The sequence below is a fragment of the Geotrypetes seraphini genome, chromosome 3 (genome assembly GCF_902459505.1).
Source record: "Geotrypetes seraphini chromosome 3, aGeoSer1.1, whole genome shotgun sequence".
Lineage (NCBI taxonomy): Eukaryota > Metazoa > Chordata > Amphibia > Gymnophiona > Dermophiidae > Geotrypetes > Geotrypetes seraphini.
The window spans coordinates 146,566,972-146,581,689 of NC_047086.1; the positions used below are offsets into that span (position 1 = coordinate 146,566,972).

A 14,718-nucleotide genomic window follows, 5' to 3' on the forward strand; every position below is an offset into this window, starting at 1 on the left:
AGTTTTTTTGGAACCTGAACTATCTTTTTAACTCTATAGGAAGAGGCTCTTGATTGCACTAACAGAATGATTTGGGGAATCTTGCGGTGCCAGGTCTCTGCTAGAACTTTTCTGTACAAATTTAGAGAAGTTTGACTCAGCGGAATATACTATATAGAGATGAGAAAACACATTCATACAATTATGGACATTTCAAACAAGGGAAACAAAGACAGAAAAGTTTATTCTGATCATTTTAGTACTTAGGGCTCCTTTTACACGTTAGTGGCTTTAGTGCACGTGACTTTTAATAACGCGCTAACCCCCGCACTGCTGCTGCTCAAGAGGAGGCGGTAGCGGCTAGTGCATCCGGCGGTTTAGCGCACGCTATTACGCGTGTTAACCCGCTAACGTGCCTTCATAAAGGGAGCCCTTAATACATTATGATATGATAGATTACCATTATACTTATTAAGCTGCCATTATGGCATGTCATAAAAAAGCGGCTATTGAGATTTAAATACTTTGCACATTCAACAGCTGATCAAAAACAGTTCTCAGCGATTCGATGTGTCAGACCAAACGCTGGAAAACCAGACGTTTAAACAAGCCGAAATTTCTTTCTCTAATCATCGCACATGTTTTTCGATATTTTTATAAATTTATATTGCAAATAAAATTTGTCAAAAATTAGCAAAACACCACTTATCTGAAGTATATGCACAGATGTCACATCGCTTAGACATGCTTTAAGAAAGCTCTGGGCTTGATGCGTTTCGCCAAAATTTCGGCTTGTTTAAACGTCTGGTTTTCCAGCGTTTGCTCTGACAAATCTTATTGAATCTCTGAGCACTGTTTTTGATATCAGATGTTGAATGTGCAAAGTATTTAAATCTCAATAGCTGCTTCTTGATTATTGGTATTATATTTACCTTTGAAGTTTGGCAATTATACAGTACTTTTCCCTTTTTCATGTGGATGTCATAAAAAAGGCCACAATAAAATCTTTCGCAGATGCCACTGTCTTCAGTTTTGAAAGTGGAGTTGCTCCTCTGCTGCATTTGTCAATAAAAACTCTAGTTGTTAGTGATAAAGTAGTGTTCATTATAAATACAACACATTATTCTCTTTATACAATGTTAAGCATGTTCTATTAAAAAAAACTAACTATTATTGCTAGCAAAATAGTTGCTTGAAGCCTGTGTTTGGTGTGTCTACTGGTCAGAGTCTGCTTCTAATCATTGGAATATGTTGCATGCTCACAGCAAACACTGCAGCTAGAAATGGCAGAAAAAACCACAACCACTATGATAATTCATTATATAATGCACAAAGCTTTTGTTCAGGTGGCAGGTATGGATTTCACAGATACTAATTTCTAGTGAAGTCCGCTTGAGTTTCAAAAGAGCCAACATCTTTCTTAGTTTACCAACATCTTAGAAACCAAGATCATAATCAGTGATATACTGAAGGAGGCTTCTGGAAGCATCTTGTTAAACTGTGTTATGAAACCATAGAGTGTTCTCCAAAGCTCAGCAGAGCAAACACTGAGCTGCTTCTTAAGAAACTGGTGGCAAGGAACGTCTCTTGAAAGAAAATTGATATCAAATCACAAAAATTATCATCTGAATTTGAGTGCCTTGGATTCTGGTAAGAGTCTTACCAATGAAATACATTGAATGAGCATCATTCACCCATGTTCAGAAAGTGTCATTTTGCAAACTTATTAGGGAAAAAAATGTATTTGTAGGTTGAGCATTATTCTACATAAATTTCAGGGATGTGCATGAAAAAATAATCAGTTCAGGTCATTTTTTAATTTTTTTTCCCCCTTCAATTTCAACCCCTTTTTGTTAATTAAAACATTTTAGCACACATAACTTTTGACTTAAAGTGACTTTATGCACATTATCAGGTTGACACGTGTCAATCATATGGACACTAATGTTTTTGAGGTGCACAATTAAATGCACATCTCTCATACATTTCAAACACATGCTTCAAGATATAATTGTGTATTACTGATGCTAAACTCGATTTAGTGTTATGCATTAAAAACCAGATTACATAGCAGAAACAGAATAATCATTTGCTGCAAAAAAAAAAAAAAAAAGTAAAATACTATTAATGAGTAGGTTTTATTTCAGTTGTCTTGGCTTTGGAAGCAGATATCCTAGTAAATCAAAATATCACTTATTCTAGCCAGTTGCAGGAGAAGAATGCTCATCTCTTCTCAAATAGTTTGGAAAAAAAGAACTGCTGGGGCAGAGGCAGAATGGAGCAGCCCAAAAACAATTTCATTATTAAAACTCTTCTTGCCTGCAAATCATTAGTGCTATATGGTGGATTACTACAGGATATTTCTCCAAAGCCCAGAAATGACTTTCCTGATCCTTCCAGCGTTTAGACTGTCAAACAGTACTTCTATATGCATGTTATGTATCAACCTGGATGTCTTAACTGAACATTTTTCTTTTAAAGATGAAAATATTTAAGCATTTGGTTTTGGGATTTTTTTTTTCTATTTAAGGAAGACAATATGCTGGAAATATAGAGTACAGTAAAACCTTGGTTTGCGAGCATAATTTGTTCCGAAACCATGCTTGTAATCCAAAATCCTTGTATATCAAAGCAAATTTCCCCATAAGAAATAATGGAAACTCCACAACCCAAAAGCTTTAATACAAAATACTATACGTACTTGTATTGCAAGACCTCGCTCATTTAGAACAGTCACTACACTCCCGTAGCGTCAGAGAGAGACGAACCATCGGGTCAGTTGCGATAATGTGACACGTGTACTCGTATTTCAAGACTTTGCTTATTTAGAACAGTCACTACACTCCTGCAGTGTCACAAAGAGAAGAACCATCGGCTCAATTGTGATGATGTGATGTGTATATACTATATGGGATCCTTTTACTAAGCCGCGCTAGCGGTTATTACGTGTAGCGCTGGGGTTAGCGCGCGCTTATCAGCAGCGTGCTAAAAACGCTAGCGCACCTTAGCAAAAGGAGCCCTATATGTACTTGTATTGCAAGCCCTTGCTTGTTTATCAGGTTAAAATTTAATAAAATGAATTGCTTGTCTTGCAAAACACTTGCAAAGCAAGTTACTTGCATTCCAAGGTTTTACTGTATAAGCAGAATAAGAAGAGAATTGTTCTTATCCATTTTTTTTGTTTTAAACTGTGCTCAGGAGGTGCTGTGTACAAACTCAGGAATGACCCCATCAATACAGTTCACGAGGCCGTGGAAGACTCCACTGAATGGCTATATGGCTTTGTTTCTGTAATCTCTGACATCATGTCTCCTGACAGCGATGAAGGTATTTGTCATGTGAAGGCTAGTGGCACCACAATGACTAACATGTGCATTAAAACATCTTATGTGTTTTTAACATCACAATCTGTCAGATAACTCTAAAAGCCAGTGCTAGCATTTGGCTGATAAGTTTGCAGAACTGGTCTCTGTATAGTCTGCTACTAGCATTCACTTAAAAAAAAAAAAAAAAAAAACCCAACCCAAAATGTTAAAGATGACAGGATTCCAAAAGTACTATTACGATAAGGTTAATGCATAAAGAGCCCTTCTTTATAGTGGTCGTGATCATTTTTGCAGCTTTGGTTTTCTCCTACCTTTGTGTTCTGCCTCGGAATTTTATTCGTTTTGTCTCTTGGAATTTCCTTTGTTGATTAGGCTGTTCCAGTCTATTCATCTGATCGCTCTGCTCTGGCAGTTATAAACCGCCAAGATGCCAATTGGTGAATGATGGTATAACAAATGCATGAATAAAAAAATAAACAAATTAAGGGGCCAGAGCTATCACTAGCGCGAGTCTTCCCTGTGCTCTGAACAGGGCTGTGGAGTCGGAGTCGGAGGAAATTTCGGGTACCTGGAGTCGGAGTCGGAGTCAGAAGTACAAAAAACTGAGGAGTCGGAGTCGGAACATTTATCTACCGACCCCATTTTTTAAACTTGGCATACCAATCACAAGCGATTCTTTCAGCTAAAGCACCCACTATATACACAGCACAAATGTTGCGAGCAGCTTCTGCGGCCTTAGAACCTTGATTAAAAGCAAAAAGAAGGTGGTGTCGAAAATGCTCATTTATCTCAACTTGACATTCCATTTTAACGATCTGAAAATTAACCAGTGCTGTGGAGTCAGAGTCGGAGGAAATTTCTGGTACCTGGAGTCGGAGTCGGTACCTGAAGTACAAAAAATGAGGAGTCGAAGTCGGAGTCGGAACATTTATCTACCGACTCCACAGCCCTGGCTCTGAAGTCATTTTTAAGGTGGCTGCAAAATGGCCACATTTCCCATTTCCTCAGTCAATAGCCAGGCTCTAATTACCCCATTTGCGCATGGCCATTAGCATAGGAGCACTTGCTGACACCTATTTTATAGGCAGTAAAGTCTCCCACGCTAATTACACCCTAATTGTTTGGCATACAGCAATGCAGTTGTACTAATTATCACAGAACACGTCTACTTTCTGCCTCCCAAACACACCCTCGGCAAGTATTTTTTAGCACATAGAAAGCTTGCACAAATGCCAAAACTACCGTAGCTTAGTAAACTATGAGGGACATTCAATAATTCATCTACCTCAGTAGGAAAGAAAAGAGTTTTCAAAATTTTTTTGCTTTACTTTTCAATATAATCACCTGATAGCTCCATACACTTCACCCACTTTTCCTGCAATGACTTTAATCCCTTTGAAAAGAATTCTTCTTTTTGACCTTCAAACCAAGATGTCACAGTTTCCATGACATCTTTATCATTTGAAAACCGCTGTCCACGGAGAGATTTCTTCAAAACTCAGAACAGGAAATAACCTGAGGGAGCCAGATCATGGTGGATGATTCAATTGCTGAAACCCACATTCTCGGATGGCAGCCTGTGATTGTCAAGTTTTCAAGTTTAATAAAAATTTGTTATACTCCCTAATCAAACTTCAAGGTGGTTTACAAGCATAAAAAAGGGAAACATAAAAGTATACATAATCAAATGGACAGGATGCAAATAGTAAAAGACATATGCACAGTGACATATGCACTGGTGAACTGTCATGAAGAAGCAACAGGCCTGTTGTGAGTTTTCCACATCTTTTCTCCTTGATTTATTCCTGCAAAGTGATCATTGTGTTTCTCCTTGGTTATGATTGTCTTGTGTGGCATGAACTCCATAAGCAAAAGTCCTTCATCATCCCAGAAGTCAGTTACCATGACTTTGCCTGCAGACTTTTTCTGTCCTGAACTTTTTTGGGGTGGAGAATGACTCATGGTTCTCATGCATTAACTCCATTTTGGATTCGGGATCTCTGTAATAAACCCAAGTCTCATCTCCAGTCACCACACGATGAAAAAAATTCACTTGGTCTTCACAGAGCATCTCCATATTCTCCTGACAGCACTGGAGCCTTGTGGCCTTCTGACATGGCATCAGTATTCTTGGAACCCATCTTGCACTAACTTTGGACATGCTCAACTTTTCATGAATAATTTTCCAAACTGTACCTGCTGAGATGTCAATTTTTTCAGCTATTCAAGAAACCTTAATTTGTCTGTCTGCCAAAATTAAATCCTCAACTTTCTTGTACATTTTTGTGAGGGTCATCTTCAATAAACTCTCTACCCCACTTAAACTGCTTGCTCCAAAATGTTGCTTTGTAGGATGATGGGGCAGACTAACCATAAACTGCTGTCATGCGTTCATGGATATCCTCTAGACTCACACTGAGCCACAACTGTGCATGAGTAACCTTGAGATATGTATAGCCTATACTGATGTCATATTGATGTTATTCTATCTATTTTAGTATTACTATTGTTAAATGTTCTTATTGCTGACACTATGACCAATTATAATATTATGGATGCATTTCAATAAAGATATTGAAGTGAAAAAATGTTTCTTTCATATTGCATGAAAATAGTTCATGACTTGAAGGTTATCATTAAAATAAAGATATCTCTAAACCCTGATATAGTATGTTTATACAATGTAAATCGCTTAGATATAGCTGGTCTATGAATTTAATTAATAAATAAAATATCAGTGCTTTCTCAGCTGTCAGAGCCTCAAAACCTTTGGCTTTAACTAGATATCCCTACACCAGGAATTTACTCCTTTTGATCTGTTTGAACAAGTAGTTCATTAGGTGTGTGGCAATGTGCTTTCAGTTCACATAAGCTTTTGCCTTCTTTTGAACCAATAAAAGCAAATAACTTGCTAAACATGCCAAATTCAACAAAGTTTAGCTTGATCTTTATCTTTCAGCCCAAATTGGGGCCATTATATTAATCTGCATAAGGGGAACAGAAGTATTAGTGCATGTTAACAGCATAACATACATTAGTAGCTTAAGTTAATGCAAAACAAGATAGAGGAGTATGCTAAATTGATTATCTGTTAGAATACCAGTACACATCAAATAATAATACATGTCAAAACTCATAAAGATTCATTACAAATCTATTAGCACAATAAACTTAGCTATACATCAGGAAGGTGTGGTTTATGTTTTGCATTAATGCCTGCGTCAACAGGTGTACCTTAACCTAGGTACACTAATGGCTGCATTAATATGCACCTAATTTGCATATTAGTGCCAGTGCCTCTTAACACATACATTAAATACCACATGACGAACTCAATTAGCAATGCATAGGTCTCTGTATTGCTATGTTGCACTTCTATTATATCAAACATTTATATTTTATTGATCTTTGAGACAAACTGTGATACCATTAAGGTTTTAAATTGCTCTGTTTTGCTAGATGAAGCTGGTGTGCATATACATTTGCTATCCTTTAGGTTGTTGTTCTAAAATCCTCATTTGATTTCCTTAAACTGCATTTGAATCAACTCTATTAGAGATGGAACCTGACATATTTTGCATTGTACACCTGTCTCATGACTGGTTCTCCAGATTCATTGAGGAGGAAAGTAAAATGAAGATTGTACTGTGCATAAATCTTTCATGCATTTTATGCCATCCTGACTCCAGGAGACACCAATATCTTTAATATACTTTTACATACAATACTATATTAAAAATTAGCATGAGCAATTTGCCAGTTTTTTGACCTACTGTAGTTATAGGTACTAAGATCACCCAAACACCTCATTTCTATTACTGCAAGATGTTTGCATGCGATTTTGTGTAACATTGCTTATAAACAATATTAAAATAATTCCCTTTCTGTTTTGGGAATAACTAGAGAACTTTATTTTTAAGAGGGTAGTACAAAGGGCCCCTTTTACAAAGCTGCAATAGTGATGCTGCCACAGTAAATGCAATGAAAAACAGCCATCTTCAAAATGGCTGCCAAAGCTCCCTAATGTGATCTCACATGCTATGGAGTCATGCTGCCAAATAAAGGGATGCTTTTACTAAATTGAGTTAAAATGTGGCCAGTATTATCCCCAGCATTAGTCTCTCCCATGTGTTGAGACCACTTTTAGCAAGGTAGTAAAATGGCTGAATTTTTATAATTCCCATTAATAGCCATACAGTAATATTCCCATTAGCACATGGCTATTAGTGTATGAACACCAACACCTATTCTCTAGGCAGTAAGGGCCTGATTCTCTTTTGGATGCCGACATCGGTGGCCACCTATGAAGCGGCCACTGATCGCATGTCAGTCAGGCGTTGGCATTCAAAACAGAATCACATCTATAGTTCTGGTCATATGGTGACATGTAGACCGCATTTTGTGGGCCTATATTTAAGGCATATGCTTTGCATCTATGTAGATGCTTAGCAATGCTTTAGCTCACCCAAGGCCACTTCCGGGCAAAGCTACACCCATGTCCCAACTTGGACATGCTTAAGCGTCACTACGTGTATACATAGAAGTGTTGTGTGTCCACGTAGATGCGCTTTGGAGGCCTACAATGTAGGCATCCTGTCTTGGAGAATTTTTTTTTAATATGAGTCCTGATTGGCTGCTAGACAGCAATATGATGCCTACAACTACCTGCCATCGGAACACATGTTTTCGAGAATCAGGCCCTAAAGGCTCATATGCTAACTATGTGCTAATCAGTTAGTGTATGGTGATGTGGTTGTGTTAACCAAACCAATTAGTGTAGTACATGCCTCCTCTCTGCCCCCAGACATGCCCCAACATTAAAAAAATATAAAATCTATTTTTAAATGCGTGAGAAGCATGTGCCGATCCCAAATCTATCATGAAGACTTGAATGTATTCCATGGTGGTGGATTTTAACCTGTGGAAAGCATGCATTAGTGCTTACTGCAGCTTAGTAAAAGGGTCCCAAAGGTATTTTTACAAAATAATTAAAAAAACTAAACTAAATTAAATTAAATAAAATGTGCGCTACAGTGTGACAAGTAAAATAGCCTTTGGAAAAGTGCATCCTAAATTTTGAGATTTGCATGAACTGAAAACCACCTTGATGCATGCCTTTATATAATGCTAATGTTCAGCTCTTTAGTACATTGAATAATTGTTGTTTTTTCCCTTCCCAATTCAGATGGAGCTAAGTCTAAAGTGAAAAAAATAGGTTGGTGTTTTCTATTCTATATTAACAAATTTTTGAAAGTATTGTTAAGAAATAATCTCAGTGAGACAGGAACATTGCTACCAGAAACTAAGCCATGTTTGCATTTTTATTTATACGTTAATAATATAAAACCATGTAAATCAAATATTCTAGGCAGTTATGCCTTTGAATCTGGGTATTTTCAAAGGATTAATGACTTGTGTTCCCACCAGAGTACTAGCGGTCTAACTGAAAATCTGGTGTCGATAATACGATGAAGAAGAATTGTCACTTACTTTATTCTGTTGCCCCTGCTATGTATTTTGCATATTTGCAGATTATTTTTTATTGTTATTTGATATGTTTAAAAGATTTGTTATGGTGGTTTGAAAAAAACTGCACTGTTTGATAAATTCATTTAGCCTAATGGATAACAAAAATTTTACATTCTGTATACATAGGAAACATCTTCATATCACACAATGTTGCTCAACAACGTTCTAGAAGTCCATTGTAATCAATATGTAATTGCATATCTATATCCCAACAGGAGTACCCTGTTTTGCTGACCATGTCTTCAGGGGAGCTCACGGAGAATAACTCAACCAAATATTTGACATGGTGGTGGCATAAACCAAGACGCTGAATTCAAATATCTCAGCGTCATACACCATCATACACGTCAAATCCACGTGTTGACTAATAGATGTTATGGTGGTGTGAAGAAACAGCTGAGACAAAGAGAACAGCGTGAGATTTTTTATTTACAGCCATGTGGTATCAGTAACCTGTGATTTTAGGAATGTGATTTATGTACTATGGGCTAGATTCACAAAGCAAACCGATTGTGTACCGATCAGTTTGCGACCAGTTTTCCTTCCGGCTCGATTCATTAACCTCTCCAACGATCCACTTCCAATCCATGCATGCAAATGAGGGGAAACACATGCAAAGTAGACAGGGACGCAATTCACCAAAGAAATTATGGGCTGGCCAATCAACCCAAAAAGCAACTGCAGGGGACCAGTCGAAAATGTCTTTCCGACTCTCCAGCTCCATTGAAGCCCTGCTCTTTGCACACCCTGCTCTCTGCTGCCCCAAATCTCTCCTGCCTGCTGCCCCGATGCTCTTCCCCGATCTCTCCTGCCTGCTCTGCCCTGAATCGCCACCCTGCTCATCCCCATCTCTCCTGCCTACTCTGCCCCGAATCGCCACCCTGCTCATCCCCGGATTTCTCCTGCCTACTGCCCTGAATCTCTCCTGCCCTTCCCCGCACTGCAAGCCCGTGGTTTTAACCCATGGTTTTAAAGGGGGCTAAAACCATGGGCTCGCTGGCCTACAAAAGTTTAAAAAAGTTAAAACAAAAAAATTAAAAACCTCACGGCTCACAGGGGTCTTGACGTATGCGCAGACCATCTTCAGATGGTCTGCGCATGCGTGGGATCGCACACTAGTGATACGTGTAGGCCAGATGAGGGCATTCCTCTAAGCGCCCTTATCTGAATGTTTCCAAGTTGTGAATTTGTTGGGCCTGATAGGATCGGCCACGGATCGCCCAGGAAAAACAGGTTAGTGAATCTAGCCCTATGTCCTTGTAATTTGTTATATAGTGGACAAACTTTATGACAATTAAGGACCTGCTTGATTGAACACGGACATCGTGGCCCGGATTCTGTAAACTGCATCCCAATTGTAGGCAGCTGTAGGCATCCTACAGCTGTCTAATCAGCCAATCGGGACGCAAGTTTTTTTAAAAAATGCTCCCCAGACAGGCCGCCCATATTGAATGCGTCTCTGGGAGCCTAGGGAGGCTCGCAAGCCCGCCTAAGCTCGCCTAAGGCTAGGCAGTAGCCTTAGGCAAACCTAGGCAGCCCTACGCGTCTCCCTAGTAGAGCGGGGGATGCTTACAATCGCTGGCTTACATTGTAAGTAGACACGACCGCTATACTTAATCACAGCAAGGGATCTCCCTGCTGCGATTAGTATAGCGGCCGCCAGTCTCCCCACTAAACGAACGAGGCAGGAGGGATGCCCAATCCCTCCTGTCGAAAGATCCCCAACCTTCCCCCAATGATTGCTGGCAGGAGGGTGCCTAACCCCTCCTGCCAGTAGGCCCTCCCGATGATCGCAGCAGGAAGATGCCAACCCCTTCTGCCAGATGACTGCTCACCCTTTCCTGAAGATCGCTGGCAGGGGGATCCCAATCCCTCCTGTCGGATCCCCACAGCCCCCCCCTCAACGAAATGCCCCACCTCTTCCTCCTTGGAAACCCCCTGGGCTCACCGATCAAGTTGGCCAGGTGGACGGGTTATCGCACTAGCTGGCAGGCCCGCCCCTCCCCAACCCACAGGAGCCTCATTTGGACAGAGGCAGGCCTGCCTACCGGCCAGGGCAAGGACAAGTCCATCCAGCCAACTTGCCCAGTGTGCCTATGGAGGTTTCGTTGGGGGGGGCAAGGAGGGGGGTTGGGGGCATTTAATTGGGAGATGTAGGGTTCATTGTGGGGGTCCGGCAGGAGAAATTGTGCACCCTCCTGCCGGCGATCTTCGGTAAAGGATGGGCAGTCATCAGGCAAGAGGGGTTGGGCTCCCTCTTGCCTCGATCATACAGGGGGAGGGACTGGCAGCCGCAACCACTATACTTATTGCGGCAGGAAAATCCCTTGCCGTGATAAGTATAGCGACTGTGTCTACAGTAATCCAGTTCTGTTACCGGTGTCTGTAACATGGATGTCAGTTACAGAATTGGGTTTATTTTAGGTGGGCCTAGGCCCGATTCTATATAGAACGCCCTTCCTGGACATCCTATACAGAATCCAGGCCTTTGTGCCTTCTAAGAAACTGCTAGAACCTTTAGTAGACCATTGAATTGAAAAAGGTCATACCTTTATGATGTTTAAATGTATAGTATTGGAACAAGTGTTGACTAGTTTTATTAAGAATTTGATATACTACTAAAGGCAAGCAGCCGTCAAAGCAGTTAACAATAGTAATTAATTAAGTGGCTATTACAATCTAATAGTAGGACAGAGGGAATATAAGAAATAAGAATGATAGAGAGATTGGGAATAGTTAGGAAAGAATGAATTCCATTGCTGATGGGAAAGAGGAGTCTAGTAGAGAAAAGGTGAGGAATAGAGAATTAGTACCAGAGTGTTGCAACCAGATCATCCCCCAATTAAGTGTAATAATAGTTATTAATCCAGGAAAGCATCTCAGAATAAATAAGCTTTAATAGAACTACAAAATTCTGTGGAAGAGCTTGGCAATCTAAGATGATTGGATAATGCATTCTAGAGGGTGGATGCTAGCATGCTGAAGATCTTGGTTCTGTTTTTTGTTGTGTACAGAGAGATATGGACTCTAGTCTTAACTGGAGTCCATAGCTCTCTGTAAACAACAAAAACATTGATTGTGTTAGGGAAGCACATGTTTTAGTGAAGCACATCTACAAATTCAAACCATCTTCCCCCTAAAGATCTCCCATTGCCTTGCGTGGTGATGTGAAGAAACAGCTGAGATAAAGAGAACAGCATTGGATTTTTTATTTACAAACAGTAATACCACATGGCTTGAATATTTTAATTGAGTAGAAGGCCTTTCTATGATTGGCTTGTGGATTTGATGTTTATGATGACAAAAGATGCTGAGATATCTGAATTTAGACAATTCAACTGAGAGAAATTATCTCACAGCATTACCACCTTTATCACCAGATTTATTTTTCTTTTAGTTTACTGTTCCTCAGCGGGCCACCACACACTCAAGCGTTCTCATAGGGCATGGCTTTACGCTCCCACTCCTCATTGGAACCAGTATGTTTTTATATATAAATGTATACACTTCTTGCGTTTACTTTGTGGTTAAATTATATATACTAAAAGTACTTAGCTTTTAGTGAGACGCTGTGCAGGGGAATATGTGTGAGTACACCGACATGTTTCGCCCGTGCAAATTAATGGGCTTTATCAAGGTTCCCACTCCCTAGAAAATATAAAAGCAGAGAGTTAAGTTTCCTTAATCCACCGTCCCAACTACTTTCAATCATATCGCTAAGTGTAATATCAATAAAACTTAATTTCATTTTCTTTTCTTACCTCTCACTAACATTCAGCCACCATAGCGTCAAAATGTAAAGACCAGAAACAGAGGACGGGGCCAAGCCCGGGGCAGAATAGTACGGATGAAGTAATACCCCTAGTAATAAATATATCTTCCGTGGCCTTAACATCGGCCCAAATGACAGTGCTTCAGTTTGGACTTGGTTATGTTATTCAAGAAAGACCTGACTTTTTCACTCTTAAGATAGCTTTTCATAAGTTCATTAGGAAGTTGCACATCAAGCTATTCTTTCAATCCCAGACGGTTATCCCGAACTATGAAGATTCTTCCATTGTAAAAAAGGAATCTAGATGGATCCCCCCGGGACAGATGGATCCGGCACTGAGTACATTTAAGGACCTAGTACTTGATGGATTAACTAAATATGAAAGATCCCTTAAATCCTCTGACATCCAATATAACCTCTCTTACCAACAACATCAAGCACTTTACCAACTTAGAGATATGGAGAATGTCATCATTACCAAAGCAGATAAGGGTGGGGCAATAGTGGTTCAAGATAGGTTAAAATACCAGGAAGAAGCTGATAGACAATTGCAGGACACAACAGCGTACAAGGTCCTCTCTGACAACCCCACAGGTCCATTAATGGAAAAAATTTTCAATTTTATCACCCAATATTATGAACAAGGCCATATAACTAATAAAGAGTATCAGTTTCTCCTAGAAAAACATCCTAGAACCCCTACCATCTGCTTTGTGCCAAAAATACACAAAAGCATAACCATGCCTCCAGGTAGGCCTATAGTTAACACCAGGTCCAGTCTGCTAGAACCACTATCTAAGTTTCTTGACACATTTTTGAGGGTTGAAGCAATTAAGGTAAAATCTTATTTGAAGGACTCCTTGCACTTCCTTAGGATTCTTCAAGAAGTAATCCCGCATAAAGAATCATTTCTAGTTACTTTTGACGTAGTGTCCCTGTACACTAAGATCCCCCAGAATGAAGCCCTCTCTGTCATTGAAGACATCATGATAAGTAGGACGGAACATTTGAGAATATCTAATTCTTTTCTTCTTAGATTGGCAGAATGGGTTCTTAAAGAGAGTTTTTTTGAACACAATGGTACTATCTACCAACAAATTGAGGGGGTAGCGATGGGGGTGACGGTGGCCCCTTCAATAGCCACTCTATACATGGGCAAGTTTGAGACAGAAGTAGTGTACCCTTCTGAGTTTTTTCAACACATCCAAGTCTGGAAAAGATTTTTAGACGATATTTTTTTAATATGGGATGGCTCAGAAGGTGACCTCAATAGGTTTTGTATATGGATAAACACCAGAAACCCGAATCTCCAATTTGTAGCCCATTATAGTAAAACTAAGATTGAATTTTTAGACATACTCATAAATAAAGATGACACAGGGATTCACACTATGTTATATAGGAAAGCTGTGGCGAGGAATACCCTGCTTCATTTCAATAGTCACCATCCATACCACTTGAGATTTAACTTACCTATCAGTCAATATTTGAGGGTACGGCGGGTTTGTTCTACCTTAGCAGAATTCAAGAGGGTAGCTAAAGATTTAGAAGTGAGGTTTTTTGAAAGGGGTTATCCTAGAAATTCCATCAGACAAGCTTATCTTAGAGCACGATATGCCCAGAGAGACCTTTTATTACAAGAAAAAACTAGTGATAAAGAGGAAGACCGTCTTGTTTGTGTTCTACCCTATTCTAAAGCCTCAGGAGTATTAATATCTCAAATTAAACAATACTGGCCTATACTTAGCTTGCATGAGGGTTTGGCAGAATTCCCCTTGTTTTCCCACCGCCGAGGTAGGACCATTGGTCAAGCTCTCATTAAACCTGGTAGAACCATAATGGACCCCAGTATGATCAGTGGCCATGAAAAATGCCAACAATGCCAGTGGTGCAATTCGACTTTGGAAGGGCCCCAATGGATTGACCCCCAATCGGGGTATGTAGTGAGGGCTAGGACTACTACCAACTGCAAGACCTCTAGGGTAGTTTACATAATAGTATGCCCCTGTAATTTAGTTTATGTGGGGCGCACTAAGAGAGCGATTAATGTCCGCCTCAACGAACATAAATCGCGGATTAATACCATAGCCATACAAGCCCCGATAGTTCAAC

The 14,718-nt window shown here is 39.8% G+C and overlaps 1 protein-coding gene across 46 annotated transcripts in view; it reads left to right on the plus strand.

The window, feature by feature from the left end:
* The window catches only part of TRDN (triadin), a 597,259-nt gene that overhangs the window by 159,120 nt on the left and 423,421 nt on the right, over positions 1 to 14,718 (plus strand). For 39 of the 46 annotated variants that reach the window (XM_033935829.1, XM_033935830.1, XM_033935836.1 and 36 more), the window contains 2 exons: positions 3,178 to 3,306; positions 8,491 to 8,520. In XM_033935829.1, the coding sequence (XP_033791720.1) occupies positions 3,178 to 3,306; positions 8,491 to 8,520 (159 nt within the window). The remainder of the gene's footprint in view (positions 1 to 3,177; positions 3,307 to 8,490; positions 8,521 to 14,718) is intronic. The other 7 variants (XM_033935845.1, XM_033935847.1, XM_033935852.1 and 4 more) reach the window with 1 other exon arrangement.